Source organism: Oryctolagus cuniculus, chromosome 17 (genome assembly GCF_964237555.1).
Source record: "Oryctolagus cuniculus chromosome 17, mOryCun1.1, whole genome shotgun sequence".
NCBI lineage: Eukaryota > Metazoa > Chordata > Mammalia > Lagomorpha > Leporidae > Oryctolagus > Oryctolagus cuniculus.
Window position 1 is genome coordinate 48,180,651 of NC_091448.1, and position 22,710 is coordinate 48,203,360.

Below are 22,710 nucleotides of genomic sequence, written 5' to 3' on the forward strand. Positions count from 1 at the left end.
ACGAGAGCTGAGAGTCTGGGGTTCCTTAGATTAGGCATGAAGCGCTCCCGTGTGGTGTCCTGTCCCTCAGGCTAGTCCTGCCCTTCCCCCTGTCCATGCCAGCCCAATCCAAATGAACAAACAAGATGTCAGAGGCTCTTGGTGCAGGCCAGGAGGCATGGACTGGAAAGGCTCCATGCCTGGAGGTGTCCGTTGCTCTGGCCTGTGGACTCGTCCTGCGAGGTCCACACTGCCGGGATGCTGGGGCGATGGTGTTCTTCAACAAGAAGCACCGGAGGCAAGTTTCGGTGAACGTGTTGGTTTATTAAATGATCAAGCACACCTTTTAAAGGGCAGGCAGAGGGGGCACAGCTAATTCAGGGCAACACAAATTCTATAGGATACAGCCAATATTGGCTCTCGCTAGGCTTCTCCAATCAGCTCGAAGGTCATGTCAGCTATGGTAGCTTTCCAGGTGGCTCTAATGGGCCTGGGCCACACCCACGAGCTGTTTACCTGATTGGTACTGACAAGACCCTTCAACAGGGAGTGGGTAGGGAAATGTGCCTGGGGCTCCTGCAGCCTGCCAGCAGTCAGGCCATACCCAGAGGCCTGGTGTGCCACACCTGCCTAACCTCCTGCATGGGCTGGGCAGGCAATGCCCCAGCCAGGCACAGAATCACCCATCCGAGGGTGGGGGTGTCTTTGGCCATGCTGGTTCCCCACCCTGATCTGATCCAACTGTGAGAAGCTCAGCCTTCTGGAGCTGAGCCCCATTCTAGCCTCTGCTCCTGAACGCTAACTCGGGACTACAGCTTTAGCAATCCAGCTCACCCGGCACCCATAAGAATTCAGGCCATTACATTCTTCAAAATTGTATTTATGGCCGGCGCTGCGGCTCACTAGGCTAATCCTCCGCCTTGTGGTGCTGGCACACCAGGTTCTAGTCCCGGTCGGGGCGCCGGATTCTGTCCCGGTTGCCCCTCTTCCAGGCCAGCTCTCTGCTGTGGCCAGGGAGTGCAGTGGAGGATGGCCCAAGTCCTTGGGCCCTGCACCCCATGGGAGACCAGGATAAGTACCTGGCTCCTGCCTTCGGATCAGCACGGTGTGCCGGCCGCGGCGGCCATTGGAGGGTGAACCAACGGCAAAGGAAGACCTTTCTCTCTGTCTCTCTCACTGTCCACTCTGCCTGTCAAAAAATAAAAAAATAAAAAAAAATTGTATTTACTGGCCGGCGCCGTGGCTCACTAGGCTAATCCTCCGCCTTGCGGCGCCAGCACACAGGGTTCTAGTCCAGGTCGGGGCACCGGATTCTATCCCGGTTGCCCCTCTTCCAGGCCAGCTCTCTGCTGTGGCCAGGGAGTGCAGTGGAGGATGGCCCAAGTACTTGGGCCCTGTACCCCATGGGAAACCAGGAGAAGTACCTGGTTCCTGCCATCGGATCAGCGCGGTGTGCCGGCCGCAGCGCGCCAGCCGCGGCGGCCATTGGAGAGTGAACCAACGGCACAGGAAGACCTTTCTCTCTGTCTCTCTCTCTCACTCTCCACTCTGCCTGTCAAAAAAAAAAAAAAAAATTGTATTTACTGATTTATTTTATTTCAAAGGCATAGAGACATAGAGATCTTCCATCTATTCTCTCACTTCCCAAATGCCTGTAAAAACTGGACCTGGGCCAGGCTAAAGCCAGGAGCCAGTAACTCAATCCAGGTCTCCCACGTGGGTGGCAGAGACCCAAGCACTTGAACCCCTGCTGCCTCCCAGGGTGAGCATTAGCAGGAAGCCGGAAGGGGAAGTGGAGCCAAGACTGAAACCTAAGTGTTCTGATATGGCATTTGGACATCCCCTGTGGAGTCTTGAAACATATTTACTTACTTATTTTCATTTGAAAGCAGAAATAGAAAAACGGGGCTGTGGGGGCGGGGCAGAGCACAATCTCCATCGCTGTTCCACTCTCCAAATGCCCACAACATCTAGGGTTGGGCCAGGCTGAATCCAGGAGCCAATAATTCAGTCTGGGTCTCCCACATGGGTGGCAGGGACCCATGTACTTGGCCCATTACCTGCTGCTTCCCAGGTAGCACATTAGCAGGACGCTAGGTCAGAAGTTGAGTAGGCAGAAACTTGACCCAGGCTTTGCAATAGGGGTTGTGGGCATCCCGCGACAGGGCAGAACTGCTGCCCCAAACGTCCACCCACAAGCCAACACATTTCAAAGTAGGCCCCTGTCGTGGATGCCTGGGAGAAAAGGCCACTCTGTTCCAAGGATGCAGGGAACCTAATGGTTTTGCCCACAACCCCTCCTGATACAGGACCTGTGTCTTCCTTTTGGGGAAGGCTCCACCCATCTCAGTCCACGTGTTTGGGGGCTGATCCCTCCCCCCCGGGACCCAGGTAAGGTCACACTGATGGGGCTTGAGAGGGACACATGGCTCAGTCTGACTCTCGAATCATTCTGGTACCTCCTCTACATCCTCTCCCTGCTGAGGGCCCACAAGAACAGACCTGAGCCACATGTTTGTCAGATATTTTATTAAGAATAAGGCATATGACAGTCACCCCTAAAGCACAGGGCCCTATTTCTGTGGGTGAGTGAGTATACTCTGAAAAGCATTGGATTAAAAAGCGCAGCCAACAGAATTTGGAGCAGGATCCTCTGCTCTGCCCCAGGGGGCTCCTGCCCGGAGGTCCTGAAGCCCTGCACACACCCCACCCAAGTCTGGCATGTGGTCAGTAGGCGGGGCCTGAGGCCTCTCCACAGAGCATTGCTGCACCACACCCTCGTGTTGCCTTCTCCTCCCAGGGGAGACCCCATCCCGCTGCTTGTATGGAGGAGGGCTGTCCCATCCGTGGACCTGGACGGGATCCAGAGCCTCACTCTGCACGGCCACTGCTCTCCCGCTGGCTCTAGACAGAGGGGGCCCCTCTTCCGCAGCTTTCTCACCTAGCTCTGCCGGTACTCGGAGCCTGGCAGGAGCATTCCCTAGGGACCCTGAGTGTCACATCAACCTTCCTCCTCCTGCAGCAGTGGCAGGGATGATAAGCATTCTTTCCCCATCTTGGTCCCCACCCACTCCAAGGGCAGGGCTGGGAGGTTCTCCTTTGGCCAGATGGGCCCTTAAGCCGTGTCCGGAGGCTGGGGTGGGGGGGCCGGAAGCTGAGGCCAAGGGCAGATCAGGAATGTTGCTCCTGGTTCCATTCTGTTGCACGGAGGGGTCTGTCCCTTGCCTGGGGTGGGCAGGTGCAGACCCTGTTGCTCTGTGATTTTCAAGAGAGGGGCAGTTTTATTACCATGGGAACCTGTATCTGCCCCACCCCCTACTTGCTGGGGGATGGGGCTGCCTTAGATCCTTTCCCAGGCACCCCAACACTTCAGGTGCCAGTGAGTCAGCCACTCCAGCACTCAGAACCTTTCATCTGGGGGATCTCCAAGCACCCCACAAACCATTAGGAGTCATTATCTCTGGGTGTTGGAAGAGGGGGTTGGGAGGTGCCGATGGGGTCACCTGGCAGGCCACCAGAACACCCCAGGGCCTGAGATGGACACCCGGCATCCAGGAGGAGGGCAGGAAAGAGGGCTATTGCTATAGACTGGGCAGGGGAGCGGGCATAGCTATGGCTTTTAGTGAGTGGGGGGCAATAAAGGACTTCGCTATCTGTGTACAGCATCAATGTAACAAAGTCACCCTGTTCACCCCAAAAGTGTGGCTGTGGGAGATGAGGGTCTAGGGGGCTCTGCCAGAAAGGGACCTTCTCTCTCCTTCCCACAGCCCTGCAGGCGCCCTGGAGAAGAGAGGAGCAAGGCCGCACCCCTCCCCCACACCACATCCATGGGTTCTGGTAGGACAGCGAGCAAGCCAGGCACTGCATTCCCCGGCAAGCCTCAGGAGCTGATGGGGTGGGGTGGGGGCAGGCAGGGCAAGGACCCCAGGCCACCCCCACCCCCAGGTGCAGCCTGCAGGTACTGTCTTCCCCAGTCCTCCCCCCTCCCCGCTCCCGGAATCCTTGGAGCAGGACCCCCCAGGCTAGGCCTGGTACTGCTCAGGGGTCTCAGCAGTGCTGGGCAGGGTCCCCTGGGAGGAGGCTGCATGTTTGATTGGGAAGCCGGGCTCACCGGTTTCTGCTTTTCCCCCAATTTCCCACTCCCGACAGAGAGGACAGGGTTGGGGTCTCCTAGCTCCTTCCGGGGGGGGCGGTTGTTGGAGAGGATTCTCCATCGCTAGAGATGGACTGGTCACCTCCTGGAGCCCCGGGTGACCCACAGATGCCAGCGACCAGTGTCTGAGGGCGGGAAACACTTGTCCCTGCCCCTTCCTCCCTCACAGGCACTTAGGACTGATGGGGGACCAACATAGGAGGGACAGCAGGGAGGTTCCGGGGTGGGGGGGCACCGGGAACCATGCAGACTGCACTTCCTGCCTTTGGGGGTGGGGTGAGCAGGGGAGTTAAGAGGGGCATTCTGCTTCCCACCTCCTCAGCCCACAGAACCTGCGGGCAGGTTCTGATGGCTTAGGGACTCCCTGGAGGGGCGGCCAGGGGCTAACCTGTCTGCCACTTCCATCCCCAGCAACCCAAACTTGGGCCAGCAGCCCGGCCTTGGCCTTCCCTATTTCTGGGTGCAGCCAGCAGATCCGGAAGCTGGGCACCGATAACCAGGTCCACGAGAACTTCCAGACGGCTTCCCGGCACGGCTCCCTGCCTGCACCAAGCCTCACTTGGGTGGCGTGGCTGGGAAGGGCAAAGCAGGAGGCAGCGGCAGACCAGGGCTGGCCACAAACCCACCCCCCAGGTTCTGTGGGCGCCACCTCCAGAAGGGGACTGCCAGCAGGCCGCACAGTGCCGTCCAGGGGCTCTGTGAGGGCGCACCTTCTACAGTGGGTCTGTAGACCGGGTAGGGGCAGGGGAAGTGGCTTCGGGGTCAGAGTATCAGCCCCACCGGGCAGAACCTCTCCTGGGGAGGAAGGAGGCTCGGCAGAAAGGGCTGCGGCGCGGGGGAAGGGGCACCGGCCGGACGGCCCAGGGGTGCCACTCTGCATCCTTTCTGAGCCAGGCCAGCCTTTCTCTCCCGGCAAACGATTGTCAGCATTCCCTCGCAGGGCGTGTCCCAGCCCTCCCCTCCCAGGGGCAGGGTGGAGACCACAGGAGTGTCTGAAGCGCGGGTCCCCACCTGGAACGAGGTGCAACCGCTCCCTCGTGGGAGGGGAGAGCTCGAAGCTTTGGCCACGCCGGGGGATACAAAAGGCAGGGGTGGCTGGAGCGGGTGGGGAGCTGGGGCCGCCGAAAGGCCCTCTCCCCGGAGGTGGGGTGGCTGCCTTTAGTCCCGGGACCTGCCTGCGGGGCAGCCTGCGTCCCTAGCCGGGCCCTTGGCCGGCTCTTCTCCGACTGCCCCCAGCCCTGCGCCTACTCCGGGTCCCCGGGCGCGCTGGGCGGGCCGGGCGCTGCTGGTGGGCTCCGGCAGGGCCCCGGCTGTGGGCCGGCTTGGTCCGAGGGCTCTTGGGGAGGCGGCTGGCGCGGGCTGCGGCCGCTGGGCCGCGGGGGCCTCCGGGCGTTAAGGAAGAGCGCGGGGTCAGGCATGGGCTCGGCGTCGTCCAGGGCGCAGGCCGCGCGGTCCCAGGCGGCCCAGTCCCGACTGGGGCCCTTGGCGGCGGCGGCGGCGTCGGTAGGCGGGCGACGGGCCCGCTGTGGGCGCCGGCGGGGTCGGGGCTCGGCGGCGGCGGCGGCGGCAGCGGAGGGGCCCGGGCGCGGGGCCTGCAGTCTCTGGCGCGCGGCGTGCAGCTGGCAGGAGAGGTAGGCGGCCGCCTCGGTGTGCTTCTGCAGCTCGGTGCCCAGCACGGTGGCGCGGTGGCTACGGCGCCGCAGCTCCTCCAGGAAGCGGCGCTCCTCGGCGCGCAGGCTGCAGCGCAGCGCTGTCACTAGGGCCTCGCGCTGCGCCACCTCCCGCCGCAGCTCGGCGTTCGCTGCGGCCCGCGCCGCCACCTGCGACTCCAGGGCCCGGCACTTGCTCTCCAGCTCCCGGGACGCCTCCTCTGGAAAGGGGAGATGGAGGGGAGAGGTGGCGGTCCCTGCCCACGCAGCCCTAGAACCCGTCTTAAGCCCTGCTCGGCCTCGCCTCCAATTCTTCAGGCTTCACCTTAGCACACCCCTTCCCAACCCAGAGATAAACTGTTGAGCCTGACTGTGGTGCGCGGTGTTGGGCACTGGGGATATGGTGGATAATAAAACGGTCTTTAGGAAGCTTCCAGCGCATAAATGAATGCGAGGTTGTACTGTGACAGGTGCCAGAAAGAAACAGACCCATGCCAGGACTGTCAGAGGAGAACATGACCTAATCAGGGGAGGCTTCCCGGCAGAGAGATACTGGGGCTAGCACCTGAAGCACGAATGGGAGTTAAGTAGTGAGGAGGGGAGAGGTGGGTGCTGATAGTGGGGACAGCTTGTGCAAAAGCCCCATGACAGAGAGAGCTGGGAGCACTTTGTAAAGTGTCACATTTCAAAACTTTGTTTACTTGTTTATCCTCTGCCTTTGCCACTCCAGCAGTTTTCAACTCTGGAAATACATTGGAACCATCTAGACAGCTTAAAAAAAAAAAAAAAACCTGCTTCCTGGCCCCTACCAAAGATCAACTGGATCGGAATCTCTGGGGTTAACGGGGCCTGGGGATGGCCCTGGGGATTCCAGCAGGGGAGCGGGCGAGCTGGTACGCTGCCTCCTGGCTCACAAGCGCCCACTCAGCAGGCCCGCAGCGGGACCTGAGAGCCCATGAGAGCGAGGGCAGGCAAAGGGCGGCCCCTGGAGGGACGTGGGCACTTCGTGTCTTCTTTTTCTGGCTGCCCGGTATTTGCGCTGTGTCTCCTTTCTGCCCACTCCAAGCAGAAGAGAATCAGCCCTGGGGCTGGACCACCGCCCTGCTCCCTGTCTGTGCTGTTGCTAAGGCCAGCCCTGGTCAGCGCAGGGGTGGGGAGTGTCCTTGCTCTGACCCCTCAGTGCTTCCTTCCCCCACTGCCTCCTGCACTGCACGTTCAGTACAGTAAATGAGATGTAGAAAAAAAGAAAAAAACCAAGTGACAGGAGGACAGAGAGGATTTTCTCTCTCTCCTTTTAATGTTTTTCATCTAATTGAAAGAGAGGTCGATCTATCCACTGGTTCCCTCTCCTAATGTCCACAATAGGAGGCTGGGCCAGGCTCAAACCAGGAGCCCAGAACTCAATGCCAGTCTGCCACGTGGGGGTCACGGACCTGGGAACTTGAGCCATCACCTGGATCTGCATTAGCAGGAAGTTAGACAGGAAGTGGAGTTGGAACTTGAAACTAGACACTCCGCTATGGGATGTGGGTGTCCCAAGCAGTGGCTTAGGAGAATTCTCAATCCCTTTAAGAGAAGATAAAAATCAAGGCAGTGCAACAATAGCTTGAGCCCTGGGGACCCTTTGAGATGAAGGGCAGTGGGGGGGGGGGCTGCTGTGCTCACAGGTCTGTCCTCATGCGGTATCTGGGATGTGTGTCCCCTTCCTCCAGGTGTCTAGGCACCAAGAGATTGTCCCTCATCACCATCGAAAGAGATGGGCAGTTCCTAGATGTTTAGACGGTCCCTAGCTGCTCTGTATGCAGGAATACACCGGGATTTGCAGGGCTTCTGGCATTTGAGCTTGAAATTCCAGTCTTCCTCACCCCCAGTGACAGGTGACGGAGCTCTTGGTCCCTGAGCAACCATCCCGTGGCAGGGAGTGTGTTCTGAAGAACTTTGAGACCGGTTTTTAATAAGCGGTTCATGCGTCGCCCCACATCCGGCAGTGTGCACCCAGGCCCAGTTCTCAGAGGACCTAGCAGCTGCCGGCTAAGATCTCAGCGGCAGTTAAGTTCTGCATCTCCCATCCCAGTGCCTGGGATTGAGTCCCAGCTCTGCTTCCCATCCAGTTTCCTGCTTATGAGCACCCTGGGAGGCAGCAGGTGATGGCTCAAGTACTTGGGTCCCTGCTGCCCACGTGGAGAACCTGGACTGAGTTCTGGGCTCCTGGTTTCAGCCCTGCCCAGCCCTGGCCGTTGTAGGCATTTTCAGAGTGAACCAGTGGATGGGACATCTTGCTTTGTCTAAATGTCTGTCTCTCTCAAATAAAATGCAAATAAATAAAAGATCTCAGCCGGCGCCGTGGCTCACTAGGCTAATCCTCCGCCTTGCCATGCCGGCACACCGGGTTCTAGTCCCGGTCGGGGTGCTGGATTCTGTCCCGGTTGCTCCTCTTCCAGGCCAGCTCTCTGCTGTGGCCAGGGAGTGCAGTGGAGGATGGCCCAAGTGCTTGGGCCCTGCACCCCATGGGAGACCAGGAGAAGCACCTGGCTCTTGCCATCGGATCAGCGCGGTGCGCCGGCCGCAGTGCGCTGGCCGTGGCGGCCATTGGAGGGTGAACCAATGGCAAAAGGAAGACCTTTCTCTCTGTCTCTCACTGTCCACTCTGCCTGTCAAAAAAAAAAAAAAAAAAAAAAAAAGATCTCAGGAATACAATCCTCCCCCTCACTCCTCATTTAAAATTTAATTGTGGTAAAATACACATAAAATAAAATTTGCCAATGTCACCATTTTTGTATTTCCATAGTGTTAAGTATGTTCACTATTACTCCCCAGATCTCTAGAATGTTTTTCCCTTGCAAAGCTGAAACTCTGTCCTCCCTGAACACCATGGCCTCCCAGCACCACGGTATTATGGAAGACCTAATACTCTATACACATATTTTAACTGCTACATGGCAGGGAGCAACACTTCTGTGAAATGAAGGAGTTGCTAATTGTTCATCTCCACTAAGCCCCTTGAGGTCAAGGACCCCCTACTGCCACTGTGTTGCCCCCACCCCCCCCGGGCACTCAGCATCCTGGAGACCTTGAGACCACCTGCAAGGGTGGGGAGGGACTGGTGAGGCATCAAGCAGGCCAGCCAGGTGCATGTAACACCATGGAGCACCTCCCTCCCGCTGTCCTATTTCCAACTGGATCCAGGCAGGGATACAGGGCAGTGTGGGTGGTGCTGCAGGTTGTTCACGGCACAGGGTCACCCAGCTGCATGGGCAGGTGGGGGTGACCTCCTGTGCTCTGCTCAGCAGGCCGCGGAGGGGGTGTCACCAAGTCTGGGCTGGGTGGGGAGAAGGCCCGCGGGCTGCTGACAGCCTGCAAGCCTCTTACCTTGCTGGTGGGACTGCGCCTCTCTCATCTCCAGGTCCCGGGTCAGTTCTGGGGGGAAGAAAGGGAAAGATGTCGGGGGGGGGGGGTGTAGATATGAGGGAGTGACAACTCAGTACAGCAGCAGGAAGGGACCTTGGAAGCCTCTGAGTCTACCTCGGACTTGGTTTACTGCAGCCTGGAGGGGAACACACGAAGAAACGCACTCAAACTCCGATACCTTTGCAGCTCAAACTCCGGGTCTGAGAAGCCCAGCTTGTTTTGGGGCTGAAGACGTATTGACCCCTTCCTGGGGAGAGACACCACAGTTCGGGGGGAGCCTAGCTGGGCAGGACCTTGACCCTTGCCTGTTTTGCTGTCTGACGCTGGAGTGTCCGGGCCTGCCCGGGGGCAGTGGCGGTGGGCGGGCTCAGGGCAGTGGATGTTTACCCACCGGACATATGCCCATTCATTCACTGTTGTACAGCCAGCACTGCTGTGCCAGTGTTGTTCTCCATACACAGCTCTGCCAGATTCCAGCGGACAGGGAGAGGCGCTACAAGGAGGACAGCGCCACCCAGTGACGGGAAGCTGCATCGGGGCTCCACTTGGCAGGGAGGGGGCGGGGTGGCAAGGAGCCACCCAGGGGCGCCGATGCAGGAGCCGTGTCTTTTCTGCTTGTCCTCACGGTGCCCACTGCTTAGCACTGCAAACACTCCATCTCTCACCCCAGCCCCACCTCCACTCTCGCAGCTCCCCTGGGGCTCAAGAACTGGGCAAGGAGAGTAGGGAACCAGAAGCCGCCGTTACCGTGGGGGAGGAGGCCTGCTCAGGAGCACCTGCGCTTACCTGCAGGGCCCAGCCCGATGGCCCCGCTGCCCACTCCTCCTGGCTGCCTAACTGGGCTCTTCTGGAATCCCAGGGTGTCACCAGAGGTGGCTTCTCTGGGGAGGCCACTTGTTGCTGGGAGACAGGGCGCCTTGGCTGTGACCGGAGCCTGAACCCCTTCCCTAGGGCCCCTGTGAGGACTCCCAGGTCTCCATCCCCAGGGGCTTCCTGGCATCAACTTGGCCCCTCCTCCAAGTCCCTGCGATGTAGCTTAAGGGAGCTTTGACTGGGCTCAGGGACCTAGCCCAAGAAATCTTGGTTCTGCCACGAATTCCCCGCGGGCTCTTCCTCTTGAGCCCTTAACTGCGGGGCGTGGGGGTGGGGAGACAGAATCCCAGCTTGGCTCCAGTCCCCATCTGGCCATCTCCTGGCCAGAGTCTCCATGCTGGGAGGTCAGATACACGGTGGGACCTTGGGCCAGTAACAGCAGCTCTCTGAGTCTCAGTTTTCCCATCTGGAAGATGGGGTTAAAGCAGCAGCCACCTTACAAGGAGCCACCTTACGAGTAGGATGAAATGAGGGAAAATAAACTGAGGGCAGAGTGCGCACTGAATCCATGGAGGGCAGTTCTTGTCATCATCCAGGCTGCCCCAGGAGCCCAGAACACAGCTCCCACCACTGCATTCCAAAGCCCCTTCCTCCCTCCCCCTCCCTCCTGGCTTCCAGCCTCTGGGTCCCTCTCTCATCTCTTCTCCTCTGCTCTTCTCCCTTCTCTTCCTCACCTCCTCCCCCAGGAGGCAGGACCTTATTCAGCCATTGCAGCCCAGCACAGAGCTATTTTTATCTCCTTAATCAATAACCAAGAGCCTGCAGGCCTGCACCTGCCTGAGAAGAGCCGTGGGGCCCCAGAGCCCTCTGGAACCGCTCGTGACACTTTCTTGGGATCTGGGCTGTGTCCTGAGTGGAGGGACCCAGGGCCTCAGCACCAGCGAAAAACAAACGGAAATTCGAGGGGCTGCCCCAAGATCTTAGGGTCCCCATTTTTTTGTGATGTTGTCGTTGAGTGAAGCGGTGGCACCAGGCTGGGGTGAGCCTGCGGACTCCCTGCTCCTGCCCCACCCAGGGGCTGGCCTGAGGTCTTTGGTAATGATTGCAAGGTGCTGGTGTGGCAATGGGGCCGCAGGGCCTAAACGTGCAGCTGCAAGTCAAAACCAGTGGCCTCTCGTGAGAAGGTGTGAGAAGCCAGGACGGGGAGTCTGGAGCTCTGGGTTCTAATCCTGGCTCGGGCAGCAGCACGATGTGGGAACTGGGCCTCAGTTCACCTGCTGTACAATGAAGAGGGTGGGCCCTCCTAGCAGAGAGGGCCGGGGCCTTGGTTCTAAAGCCTGTATCTGGAGACTCAGCTTGGGTGAGCATCTGGGCCACAGCCAAGCCTCCTGGAGGCCCAAGCAGCTGAGGCCAGGCCTGGGAGTCCTGGGTCCCTCCCTCTGCCCGGCTCACAGATCCATGGAGTTGCCAAGTGTGTTCCGTCAACCTGCCCCCCCCCCCCGCCCCGTCCTCCCCATCGCTCCCCCGGAGCACTTGGTCACCTCTGGCCCCAGCTCTCCACTGGCTCCACCGCGCTCATCCTGCACCCGGCTGCCAGGGGAGCTTGTGAATGCGCATCGCGCGGACCCCGCAGCACTCTGCAGCTCAGGAGCCTGCAGGGGCTCCCCACTTCCGAGGAGGAGATGGCAAACTCCTAGCTTTGCTGCTTCTTATCAAGGTCTTGTGGGCTCTGGCCCGCCCTGGGGACCTCTCCCTAGCGAGCTGTAAGTGCAGCTTCATCCGGTCAGGTAGCAGCGTTCAGTCCCTACCCCTTGGGACTCTGCCATGCTGTGCCCTGCACATGGACACTTTCTTCACCCTCTCCTCTGCCACAGCCTTCTGGAGGGTGAACTCCTCCTTCCTCTGGGGAGCCTCCCTCACCTGGTCTCCCTCCTCACCTGTTCCTCCAGCTGGACACCACCCTGCCAGTGCACCCCCACCAGCCTCCTTGCTCTCGGCTGCATTTTAATACTGCCTGTTGCTGAGTGCACCTCCCTGCTGGGCGTAGCTTCCAGAGGGTTGGGAGCTGCTTAGCCAACAGCGACTGGGGAAAGCCGTGCGTCCCCACGACCTGATGCCCGGGTGCCCCAGCTCCACTGCCTATTTCAGCTGGTGCCCCGGCTCTGCGCCCCCTGCTACCCAGCCAGAGCTCTGTGCCCCCAAACTTGTGTCTCCCCTCCCCGAGACTCAGGCTCCTCATCCAGGAGCAGAGGTGGCGGCCCAGGTGTGGGGGCCCCCAATGAGGATGGTGGTGACGGCGAGCCCTGCCCCCAGGCGGCCTCCGGCCCCTCGGCCTCACCTGAGCAGCGCTTCTGCAGCCGCAGGATCTCCAGGTGCAGGTCCCGCAGCAGGGCCATCTGCTCCTTTTTCAGGAAGCTGATGTGGCGTTGTGCGCTCTGGATCTGGTGCTCCAGCGACACGGTGTCCATGGCAACCAGGCCTGGGCCCCACCTGGGGAGGGAGGACAAGGTGAACCCCCTCTTCTGAGCCCGACTGCCCCGCTCCGCCCTGGGATGCCTCATCGTCTCCTGCACGCTGGCGTCCTCGTGCCCCCCAGGGAGACGATGCTGCTGTCACTGCTGTCACCTCCCTTGCATTTACTCAGCCAGATCTCATGAGCAAGTGGGGACACTGGCAGAGAAGTACAGCTTAAGAATTATTATTTATTTGAAAGGCAGTTGTAGGGACAGAGCAGGGAGAGAGAGAGGAGAAAAAACCACTTGCTAGTTCACTCCTTGCCTGGCTGAAGCCAGGAGCCAAGAACTTCATCTGGTCTCCCATGTGGGTGCAGGGCCCAGAGACTTGGACCATCTTCTACTGCTTTCCCAGGTACATTAGCAGGGAGCTGGATCGGAAGTGGAGCAGCGGGACTACCATATGGCAGGAGTTAGGCCCTTACAATGCTGGCCCCCTACAGTTTTTTTTTTTTTTTTTTTTTTTTTTTTTTTTTTTTTAAGAGAGAGAGATAGGGCCGGCACTGTAGCACAGTAGGTTAATCCTTCGCCTGCATGGTGGCATCCCATATGGGTGCCAGATCTAGTCCTAGGTGCTCCTCTTCCAATCCAGCTCTCCGCTATGGCCTGGGAAAGCAGTAGAAGATGGACCAAGTGCTTGGGTCCCTGCACCCATGTGGAGGACCCAGAAGAAGCTCCTGGCTCCTGGCTACAGATTGCTGCAGCTCTGGCCATTGTAGCCATTTGGGGAGTGAACCAGTAGAAGCAAGATCTCTCTCTCTCTCTCTCCCCCCTCCCCCTCCCTCTCCCTGTCTGTAACTCTACCTCTAAAATGAGAGAGCAAGTGAGCTCCCATGTGCTGGTTCGCACCCCGAATGCCTGCAGTGGCTAGGCTTGGCTGGGGCTGAAGCTGGGAACTCAGTCTGGGTGGCAGGGACCCAGCCACTTGAGTGCTCCCTGCTGCCTCCCAGGGTCTGCATTAGCAGGAATCTGGAGCCAGGAGCTGGAGCTGGGCATCAAACCCAGGCACTCTAATGTGAGACGTGGGCTAAATACCCACTCCAGGAGAGAGTAATTATCCCCATTTAATAGATGAAGCAACAGAGCCCAGAGGGACCTGGCTTCACTCTCCTGCTCCCATGCACCTCTGGCCTCTGCTACTCCTCAGAGAGGAAAACAAGGGGAGCAACACTGTAGGGGGGAGACGCAGACCCGTTCTTGCCCTTTTTCCCACTGGCTCTGTGACCTGGGGCAAGCTCTCTCCTTCCCTGGGCTCTCACTTTCCTCGCGGGTGAAAAGAAGGGAGTGGTGAAGTGGATGAGCCCCACAGGGCAGCCTGATGGCTCCAAGCGCAGCCCCCCGCCCCTCATCCCCCAGGTCCACCTTCACCGGGGGCTCTGGGTGCCTCCATGTTCCTAAGCCTGATGCTGACAATGGCTCAGGGCTTATGAGGTGACCTGCACAGTGAGATCCTGGGGTGGCATGGGGAGGGATGCACTCCCAGGCCCAGGTGTGGCCAGGACCTCCAGCCCTCCCTCTGTGGTCCTGGGCCTGTCCTGGCCAGTCTCTGCCCTGACCATCAGCATCCTGGGGAAGCAGACAGAGAGCAGAACCACGAGGCCCAGGGCTCTGAGTGCCTGGCTTTCCTCAGCTTTGAAGCACCTGGGAGTCTCCAGGGCAGTGGGCGAGGGAGGCCACAAGACCAACAGTTTTGCTTAGCAGATGGCTGTCCCCAGACTGGCTGCCGTGGATTCTGCAGACAAGGCTCTCAGTTGTAGGGTCACGTGGAGCAGGCCCACCTGAGAACATCCCTGTCACCCTGGGCTCCTTCCCTCGTACCGCCGGACCCTCCAATCCAACCAACAGGATTTTCACTTCAGGGTGGGGCGGTGGGGAGCTCACGGGCCATTTACTGACCGTCTGCTCCGTTCAGGGAACTTTGTACACATTGTCTTCCTTCTGCCAACCACACAAGACCACCACACCCATTTCACAAACAAAGGAACTGGGACTCAAGTGACTTGTGCCACGTCCCACGCTCAGTAGGTGGCGGCAGACTCAGTTCTCATTCTTTTTTTTTTTTTTTTTTTTGGACAGGCAGAGTGGACAGTGAGAGAGAGAGAGACAGAGACAGAGAGAGAAAGGTCTTCCTTTTTGCCGTTGGTTCACCCTCCAATGGCTGCCGCGGCTGGCGCACCGCGCTGATCCGATGGCAGGAGCCAGGTGGTTCTCCTGGTCTTCCATGGGGTGCAGGGCCCAAGCACTTGGGCCATCCTCCACTGCACTCCCGGGCCACAGCAGAGAGCTGGCCTGGAAGAGGGGCAACCGGGACAGAATCCGGCGCCCCGACCGGGACTAGAACCCGGTGTGCCGGCGCCGCAAGGCGGAGGATTAGCTTAGTGAGCCATGGCGCCGGCCAACAGACCCAGTTCTCCAACCAAGTTTTCCACCCAAAGCAGATTCCCAGCATTGCCACTGGGAACGGGGATGGGAACTGTGATACCGTGGCTTAAGCTGCATCCTGTATCAGAGCCCCTACTACTCTGCTTCCGATCGAATTTCCTGCTAACACTGCTCCTGGCAGATAGAAGATGATGGCTTAAGTACTTGGGTACCAGATGGTGACCCTGGCTCCTGGCTTCAGTCTAGCCCGGCCCTGGCTGTTGCGGGCATGTGGGGAGTGAACTAGCAGATGGGAGAACTCATCATTTTGCCTTTCAAATACATAAAAATAAATCTGAAAAAAAAAAAAAAAGTTCTCTGGGCTCCGTTTGCCCTCTCTGTAGAATGGGGCTGTGGAGTAGTACCCATCCGGAAATGAGACGAGAAATGCAGAGGTCTCGGCGCAGCACCTGGCTCCACCAGTGCCATGTCCCCTCTTCCTTCTCCTCCTGGCCCACTGAGGTGCCAGCAGGGGGAGTGTGTTCATTCACTCTGGCTCTCATTCATTCATTCCGGGCTCTGCTTTTGCCAAGTGGCAAACACAACAAAGTCCCTGCTGGCTCCACCTTCAAAAATTATCCCTGGGGCAGGCACTTGGCCCATGGTTAAGGTATCAGTCGGGATGGTCATACCCACATCACAGTTCCTGGGTTCATATCATAGATATTCCACTTCCAGTTCCAGCCTCCTACTAACACACACCCTGGGAGGCAGTAATAAGGTCTCAAATATTTGGGTCTCTATCACCACGTGGGAGATCTGGATTGGATTCCTAACTCCTGGCTTCCGCTTGGCCCAGCCCTGGCTATTGTGGGCATTTGAGACTGAACCAGCAGATGATGATCTCTGTTTCATTGCCGTTCCCTATCTGTCTCTGTCTCTCTCTGCCTCTCAAATAAATAAAAATAAACACACAGAAATTGAAAAAGTTAAGCCATCACACCAACCACTACAAAAAAGTCCCAATCAAATGACTTCTCTGTCTTCACTGCTACCAGCCTGGTCCAAGCTACCAACACCCAGGCCCCTTTGTGTGCCACTGCAGCCTCTCCTACATGGCTTCTTGCTTCCTCTCTTGCCCTTTATCTCCCACACAGAATCCAGAGTCCTTTTAGCAAATATAGGTCTGATCACGACTCCCTGTCCCACACCCAAAATCTTCCTGTGGCTTCTCTGGTAACTTACAACCAAGCTCCACATTCTCATCCTACCCTACACCACCAGGCTCTCTGCCCTCGTCCCCTACAGCTCTCCCCACTGCTGGCTCTACCCCAGGGATTCTGGCCTCCCTGCTGTTTCCTGGATGTGCCAAGCATTCTTGCCCCAGAGGCTTTGCATATACTGCCCCCTCTACCGGGAAAGCCTCACGGCCTTTCCCTTCCTCCCTTCAGATTTCTGGTCAAATATTGCTTCTCCAGGGCCTTTCCCTGACTGTCCACTTTATATATATATATATATATATATATATATTTTAAAGATTTATTTATTTAATTTGAAAGTCACAGTTACATAGAGGAGAGAGGGGGGAGGGGGAGAGGGAGAGGGAGAGGGAGAGGGAGAGAGGTCTTCCATCCACTGGTTCACTCCCCAGATGGCTGCAATAGCTGGAGCTGGGCTGTGATAGCCAGGAGCCAGGAGCTTCTTCTGGGTCTCACATGCAGGTGCAGGGGCCCAAGGACTTGGGCCATCTTCTGCTGCTTTCCCAGGCCATAGCAGAGAGCTGGATCAGAAGTGAAGCAGCCGAGACTGATATGGGATACCTGCACTGCAGGCAGTGGCTTTACCCAATATGGTCCCAGACTGCCCACTTTAAAACAGAATCTTCAGGCAGGGCCTTGAGCCTAGTGGTTAAGATGCAGCTTAGGATGACTATGGTGCCTGAGTTCAAGTCCCAGCTCCAGCTCCTGACTCCGGGTTCCTGGTAATGGCAGTCTCTGGGAAGCAGCAGTGATGGCTTTAAGTCATTGGGTCCCTGCCACCCATATGGGAGACATAGATTGTTTTGCAGCTCCTGGCTCTGGCACTGGCCCAGCTCTACCTGTCTTGGACGTTTGGGGAGTGAATCAAAGGATGGGAGTTCTGTCTGTCTGCCTTTCACTTTCTTGACCTATCAAATAAAAATTTGTCAAGAGTCTTCCATCACTCTCTACTCCTTTAATCTGCCTGACTTTTCTTATATGAACTTATTACTGCATGACGAAGTTTTTGTTTATTGTCCATTTCCACTGCCAGATTGTTAGCGACAGAGAATGAAGGATGGTGTTTTTCTTTCTCCTGTTCCCTCGCACCTAGCACAGCAGCTGGCAAACAGAAGGTAGTCAGCACATATTTGTAGAACGCACAGGTGAGGGAATTTGTGGACGGAGGGACAGACTGATAGAAAGCAGATTTACAGAGCAAGTACGATCAAGAGAGCACACGTTAGGCTTGACAAACCCACGAGAATTCAGACCAGGAGGAAAAGATGTCCAGCAGGCGGAGGAATATGCTGCCTAACTTGGGAGAGCCAGGCGAGCTGCGTCTGTGCATCTGTGCACCTGCAGGCCATGTGGGGTGGGTGTGCCCTGTGTCTGCACGTGTGCCTGAGCCCATGCACATGTGCTTGAGTGCATGCATGTGTTTCTATTCCCTAGCATCTGTGTGTGTGTGTGTGTGTGCTGTGTGTGCACACCTGGAGGCTGAAGGTGTGAAGGCCTGTGCTTGGGATGAAGACAGAGGGTATCTGGTCCCAGCCACTGGAGTAGGAGCATTTCTGAAGAGCGAGAGCCCTTCCTACACTGTTCTGGAGAATGGGCCCTGGCTGCAGAGAGGGGCTGCGCGGACCAGCTGCTTCCATGCTCTCCCAGAGGACTTGAGTGTTTGTTCCAACGAGGCAGCCTGCTCTGCTCAGGGCAGAAATTTGGGTCACAAGCCATCTTGGCAAGGATTCCTTCTTAGCTGTTAGAATTTAGTTCGTTTGCGGGGAGGGTGGGAGATGGAGTGGGGAAGGAGGTGAGTTGGGACAACGTGAATCTGCCTGTATGGCTGGGGAGTCACAAGCATGTCCCAAGGCTCATGCCAGGAAAATGTCAGGTTTTCACATCCGAACTGCAGCCCTGGAATCTCTGGGCTTCACAAACTCATGCCTGAAACCTGGGCCCAGGCTGGTGGAGCAGCTGAAGGAAGAGCTAAGGGCTCCGTGTCCCCCACAACCAGCCCTTCATGCCCAACCTCCCAAGCCACCTGCCTCTCTGCCCCCAGTCCTGACCACCTCTGAGCTTGCCTTGTGGTTCCTCCTTCTCTCTGTTGGGGCTCCTTGCTCTGGTTCATGTTAATTTTCTAGCTTGATGAAAAAATGTTCATTTAAAAAAATTACCACCAAGAAAAGATCTAACACACAGGACTCACTATGTACAGAGCCAGTTCCAAGCTTTTCACCTGTCTCTCATGCATCTAAAAGTCACAAATATTCCTCTCCATGGGGAAGGTGGCTAGACAGCCTCCCACGCCCAGCCCCCACTGCAGCCAAACCGTGGGTGCTGCGGCACCTGGGCTCCTGGTCTTGTCACTTTGCAGCTTCCCGATCCCCACTTTCCTTCCCAGCTCTCTGCTGACTGGTGACATGGCCGGTGGGAAATCTCAGTCCTCTCCTCTCCTCCATTCCTATAGCTCCTGGGGTTCAAAGGACCACAGGAAGCACAGAATCAGGACTCGGGACTCAGAGGACCTTCCGAATCCCCTCGGCCTGTGGTTTTCAAGTTGTGCTCCACAGAATTGTACAGAGGGGCCTCAGCTGCTGCCAAAAGGATGGGGGTTCAAGGGCAGGGCCCAAGGCTTTATTTGTCACCTTTCTTTTAAAATGGGCAGCCCGTGCCTGTTAACTCACTGCAGAAATGCTTTCTGGGGCCGGCACTGTGGTGTAGGGGTAAAGCCGCCGCCTGCAGTGCTGGCATCCCATATGGGTGCCAGTTTGAGTCCTGGCTGCTCCACTTCCGATCCAGCTCTCTGCTGTGGCCTGGGGAAGCAGTAGAAGGTGGCCCAAATCCTTGGGCCCCTGCACCCATGTGGGAGACCTGGAAGAAACTCCTGGCTTCCGTTGTGGCCAACTGGGGAGTGAACCAGTGGATGGAAGACCTCTCTCTCTCTGCCTCTCCTTCTCTCTCTGTGTAACTCTTTCAAATAAATAAATAAATCTCTACAGAAAAAATGCCTTCTGCTACACAAAAGTTTGGGGGAGCTGGCACTGTGGCATAGTGGGTAAAGCTGCCACCTGCAGTGCTGGCATCCCATATGGGCGCCGGTTCAAGTCCCAGTTGCTCTACTTCTGATCCAGCTCTCTGCTATGGCCTGGGAAAGCAGTAGAAGATAGCCCAAATCCTTGGGCCCCTGCACCTGCATGGGAGACCCAGAAGAAGCTCCTGGCTCCTGGCTTCAGGACGGCACAGCCCTGGCCATTGTGGCCATCTGGGGAGTAAACCAGGGGATAGAAGACCTCTCTCTCTGCCTCTCTGTAACTCTGTCTTTCAAATAAATAAATAACTATTAAAAAAAAAAGTTTGGCAACCACTTTCATAGTCCAGTCCTTCCTTGGGTGTCCAAATTCCCCCTCCCCTCCCCTGTGGTCTGCTCACTGCCCTCGTGGGCTCTGCAGTTGCCAGCTCTCCTGCAGGCAGATGAAGTGGCTGGGAGAGGAACCAGAACCAGGGCTGCTTGAGATCTGTGCACATGGAGTTTGTGTCCCTCACTCCCTGAACGATTCTCTTGTCCCAGTTTCAATTTTGTTCCTGTGTTTCTTTTCTCTTTGGGACCGAAAAGATTTATTGAGTCAACAAATATCTTTGTATCATGTGAACACTCAGTTTTTGTTTTGCTAAAATTCTTTAAGTAAGCATGTTTTGTTGTTTGAGGTCAGACTGATTTTGTCATTTAGCCATGGCAAGTATATGAGGTAGGACCAGCATGGTGGCAAATGAATAAATAAATGAATCAATACATTCTTTCTTTTTCTTAGTCATTATTCCTGTTCATTACTCAGAGGTCAGGAGCAGGAGGTGTGCAAGAACTCAAGAAGGCTTTCTCGGACATGGTATCTAGGCTTCTTGTAAGAAGGGATTTATAAGAAGGGACTGACAGGGCTCTCAGCCTTGGGCACAGACTTTTTCACTTGACAACAACCCTGCACTGAAGGCTCTATTAGGCTATCCACTCCTGAGATGAAGGAACAGCGGGTGAGACTGGTAAAGTAGTTTGCCCAACACATGCAACCACAATTCTTAGCTACTAGGAACTCCCCACTGGGGCTCACTCTGGCAGTTAAGGCTCTTACCCATCCAAACACAGCCCACATCTCAGGCTAATCTCTCCTACCTCTTGCTGCTCTCATGGCAAACTCAACCCACCACCATGGATACCCCCTCACTTAACAAGCCCACCCCATCCACCAGCCATCTGAAACTGCACCTCTTTTTCACCCCTTGATCCAGGGCTACCTTCCTCAGGAAGACATCCTGATCCTGATGCCCCACCAAACTGGAAAGACTCTCTCCTGCCTCTGTGTTCTTCAGGCAATTTGCTGGAATCGGGGTGGCAGGTGACACCACGTCCTGACATTTATCATTTGGCATTCTGTGTGTGCACTTGCGTGCATGCCTGGCTTCTGTTTAAGTCAGAAGCTTCCTGAGGGCAAGGATCTGTCTCTGGCAATACCTTGCAAGGAACAGGCACACAGTGAACATCAGAGGGACAAGGGAGAAAGAGTTGAGCCTTCCAAAGTCACAGGACAAGTAAGTACCCCACGTAGTAACAAATAATCATCCTGCCCCCCCCCCCCCCGCAGGTCCTTGGCTCTGCTGGGCACTTGTGTCTGGAACAAGGACTCAGACTTCGATAAGCCTGGGGCTCCGTGAGGTGGGGCCACTTGGCCGATATCAGAGGCACACTCCCCAGGGACCTTGTGGCCCCCTACCCTAGGGCCTCTCCTCCTCCAGTACCCCTCACTGCAGGCTCCCTCCCTCTGCTGAAGATCCTAGGACCCCAGCACGGACCCAGATACATAGGAGTGGGGTGTATGGGGGAGCAGGAGCCCCCACCCTCTCCAGTCTCGATATTCTGCCCTGACTCCCGGGGAAGCAGGAGTGGGGGGATGAGGAAACTGACGCGCACGGAAAGAGGTACCAAAGCCGCCGGCCGACAGTGTGCATGACGCCAGGTGGTGGGGGTCGGCCCAGGCTGCTCTGGCTCCCCGCCAGCGCCAGGCAGGGCCCGGGTCTGGGCGGCGGAGGGCAACTTCTGCCGTCACCCGCGGTCCAGTCCGCCTCCCGCGCTCTGCGCCAGCCCTCCCGGGGGAGCGGGCGTCCTGCCGCGCAGCTCCCCACCGCGGGCCGCCCCGAGCCCACCCCACGGTCCCTGACCAGCCTCCTCACCTTCGGGACCTGGGCAGCGACCTGCTGGTCGGCTGGGCCCGGGTACGGGCCGGGCCGGGTGCAGGCAGGTGCTCTGCCCCCGCGCTAGCTGCGCCCGCGGTTCCGCAGCGCCCTGCCTGGCTGCGGCGCCATCAGCTGCTGCGAGGCTGTGGGGCGGTCGCGCCGGGGTTCTGGGGGGCTCCGGGGCGCCGAGGCAGGGGGTCTGGGGCGGGCTCCGGGCGTAAACACCCAGCAACGTGACCGGAACTGGCGAACGAGCTGGAGAGGGCGGGGGGCGGGCGAGATAAGGGGGGGAGGGGAGGGACAGGGGCCGGCGGGGAGGGGCCGTGGGCGGGGCTGGGGGAAGGGAGGCTGCGGGCGCGCGGTCGGGGGAGGGGGAGCCCCGCCAGCCCTGCGAACCCCGGGAATCGGGCCTGAGCTTCCCGGCGCGCAGCCGAACTCGCCGAATGCACCCTGGGCAGGGATTCTGCGGGCGACGTGGCGAGGAGGGCGCCGCGGCAGATCAGCACCGCGGACAGCGCCCAAGCCCGCAGGCCGCGGTCCGCCCGCCCCGCGGCCTCCACCGGCGGAGGGAGGGAACGGGCCGGGCGGCAAGGGCCCGGGAGGGAGGCTCGGATGAGGGGTGAGCTGACCGTGCCCCCGGAGACAGCAAAGCTACCCCAGGCTCTCACTGGCTTTGTGACCTTGGGCCAGTCATGTCACCTCTCTGGGCCCTAGGTGATGAGCCACCTCATTTTCAAGAAAAGAAAGGTCCTCTGTAAACTTGCGTCTAGAACGAGTGCTCAGCCTTGGCGCTGACCCGGGTTGGCAGTGCAAGGAAGGCTTCTGGAGTCCCGCTGCTTGCCCTTAACACTGGCTCCACCGGGATCTTCCTCCTCGCTGGACCCCGGTCTCATCTCTAGCAGGATAGCTCATAAGATTCCTGGGCATGAATACTCTGAACAGGGCTGCGTGCTCCTTTAGGTATGGGAGCGCGTGGCGGCCAGGAACCAGTGTGTTGTGTGAGCGGCAGGTGGCTCAGAGCTCTAAGTTGTTCCCACCACTGCCAGGGGCTCAGAGGGTTCAGACGGAAGGCTGGTCTGGCTTGTCCCACTGCACTGCCAGCCATAAATATGCCCTATTGCTACCTCACAGAGCCATGTTCCCAGAGGGGTCTTCCACCTCCAGTTGGCTACAAGGGCCTGGGGAGGGTTCCAGACACTCATTGGCCTCAAGGGCATCTTGCCTGAACTCCATGGCCCCTCTATGGTTCCTTCCCTCCCTGTCTTCCCGCCAATTTTCAAGGACTAACTGGACTTTGTGCCAACGACTGAAAGTTTTAGGGGCTCTGACAGATCCTCCGTTGCTAAGAGTTGAAGGAAGGATTCTTTTCT

The 22,710-nt window shown here is 57.8% G+C and overlaps 1 protein-coding gene across 1 annotated transcript; it reads right to left on the reverse strand.

Moving 5' to 3' along the window:
- Positions 1 to 2,491: 2,491 nt before the first annotated feature.
- CCDC92B (coiled-coil domain containing 92B) lies at positions 2,492 to 21,614 on the reverse strand. Its single transcript, XM_002719039.4, has 4 exons — positions 21,338 to 21,614; positions 12,341 to 12,492; positions 9,151 to 9,198; positions 2,492 to 6,002 (listed from the first exon to the last, which is right to left on the reverse strand). Exons 2-4 carry the CDS (start codon positions 12,468 to 12,470, stop codon positions 5,377 to 5,379), a joined length of 804 nt encoding a protein of 267 aa, XP_002719085.3. The 5' UTR covers positions 12,471 to 12,492; positions 21,338 to 21,614; the 3' UTR covers positions 2,492 to 5,376.
- Between the last annotated feature and the right edge of the window lie 1,096 nt (positions 21,615 to 22,710).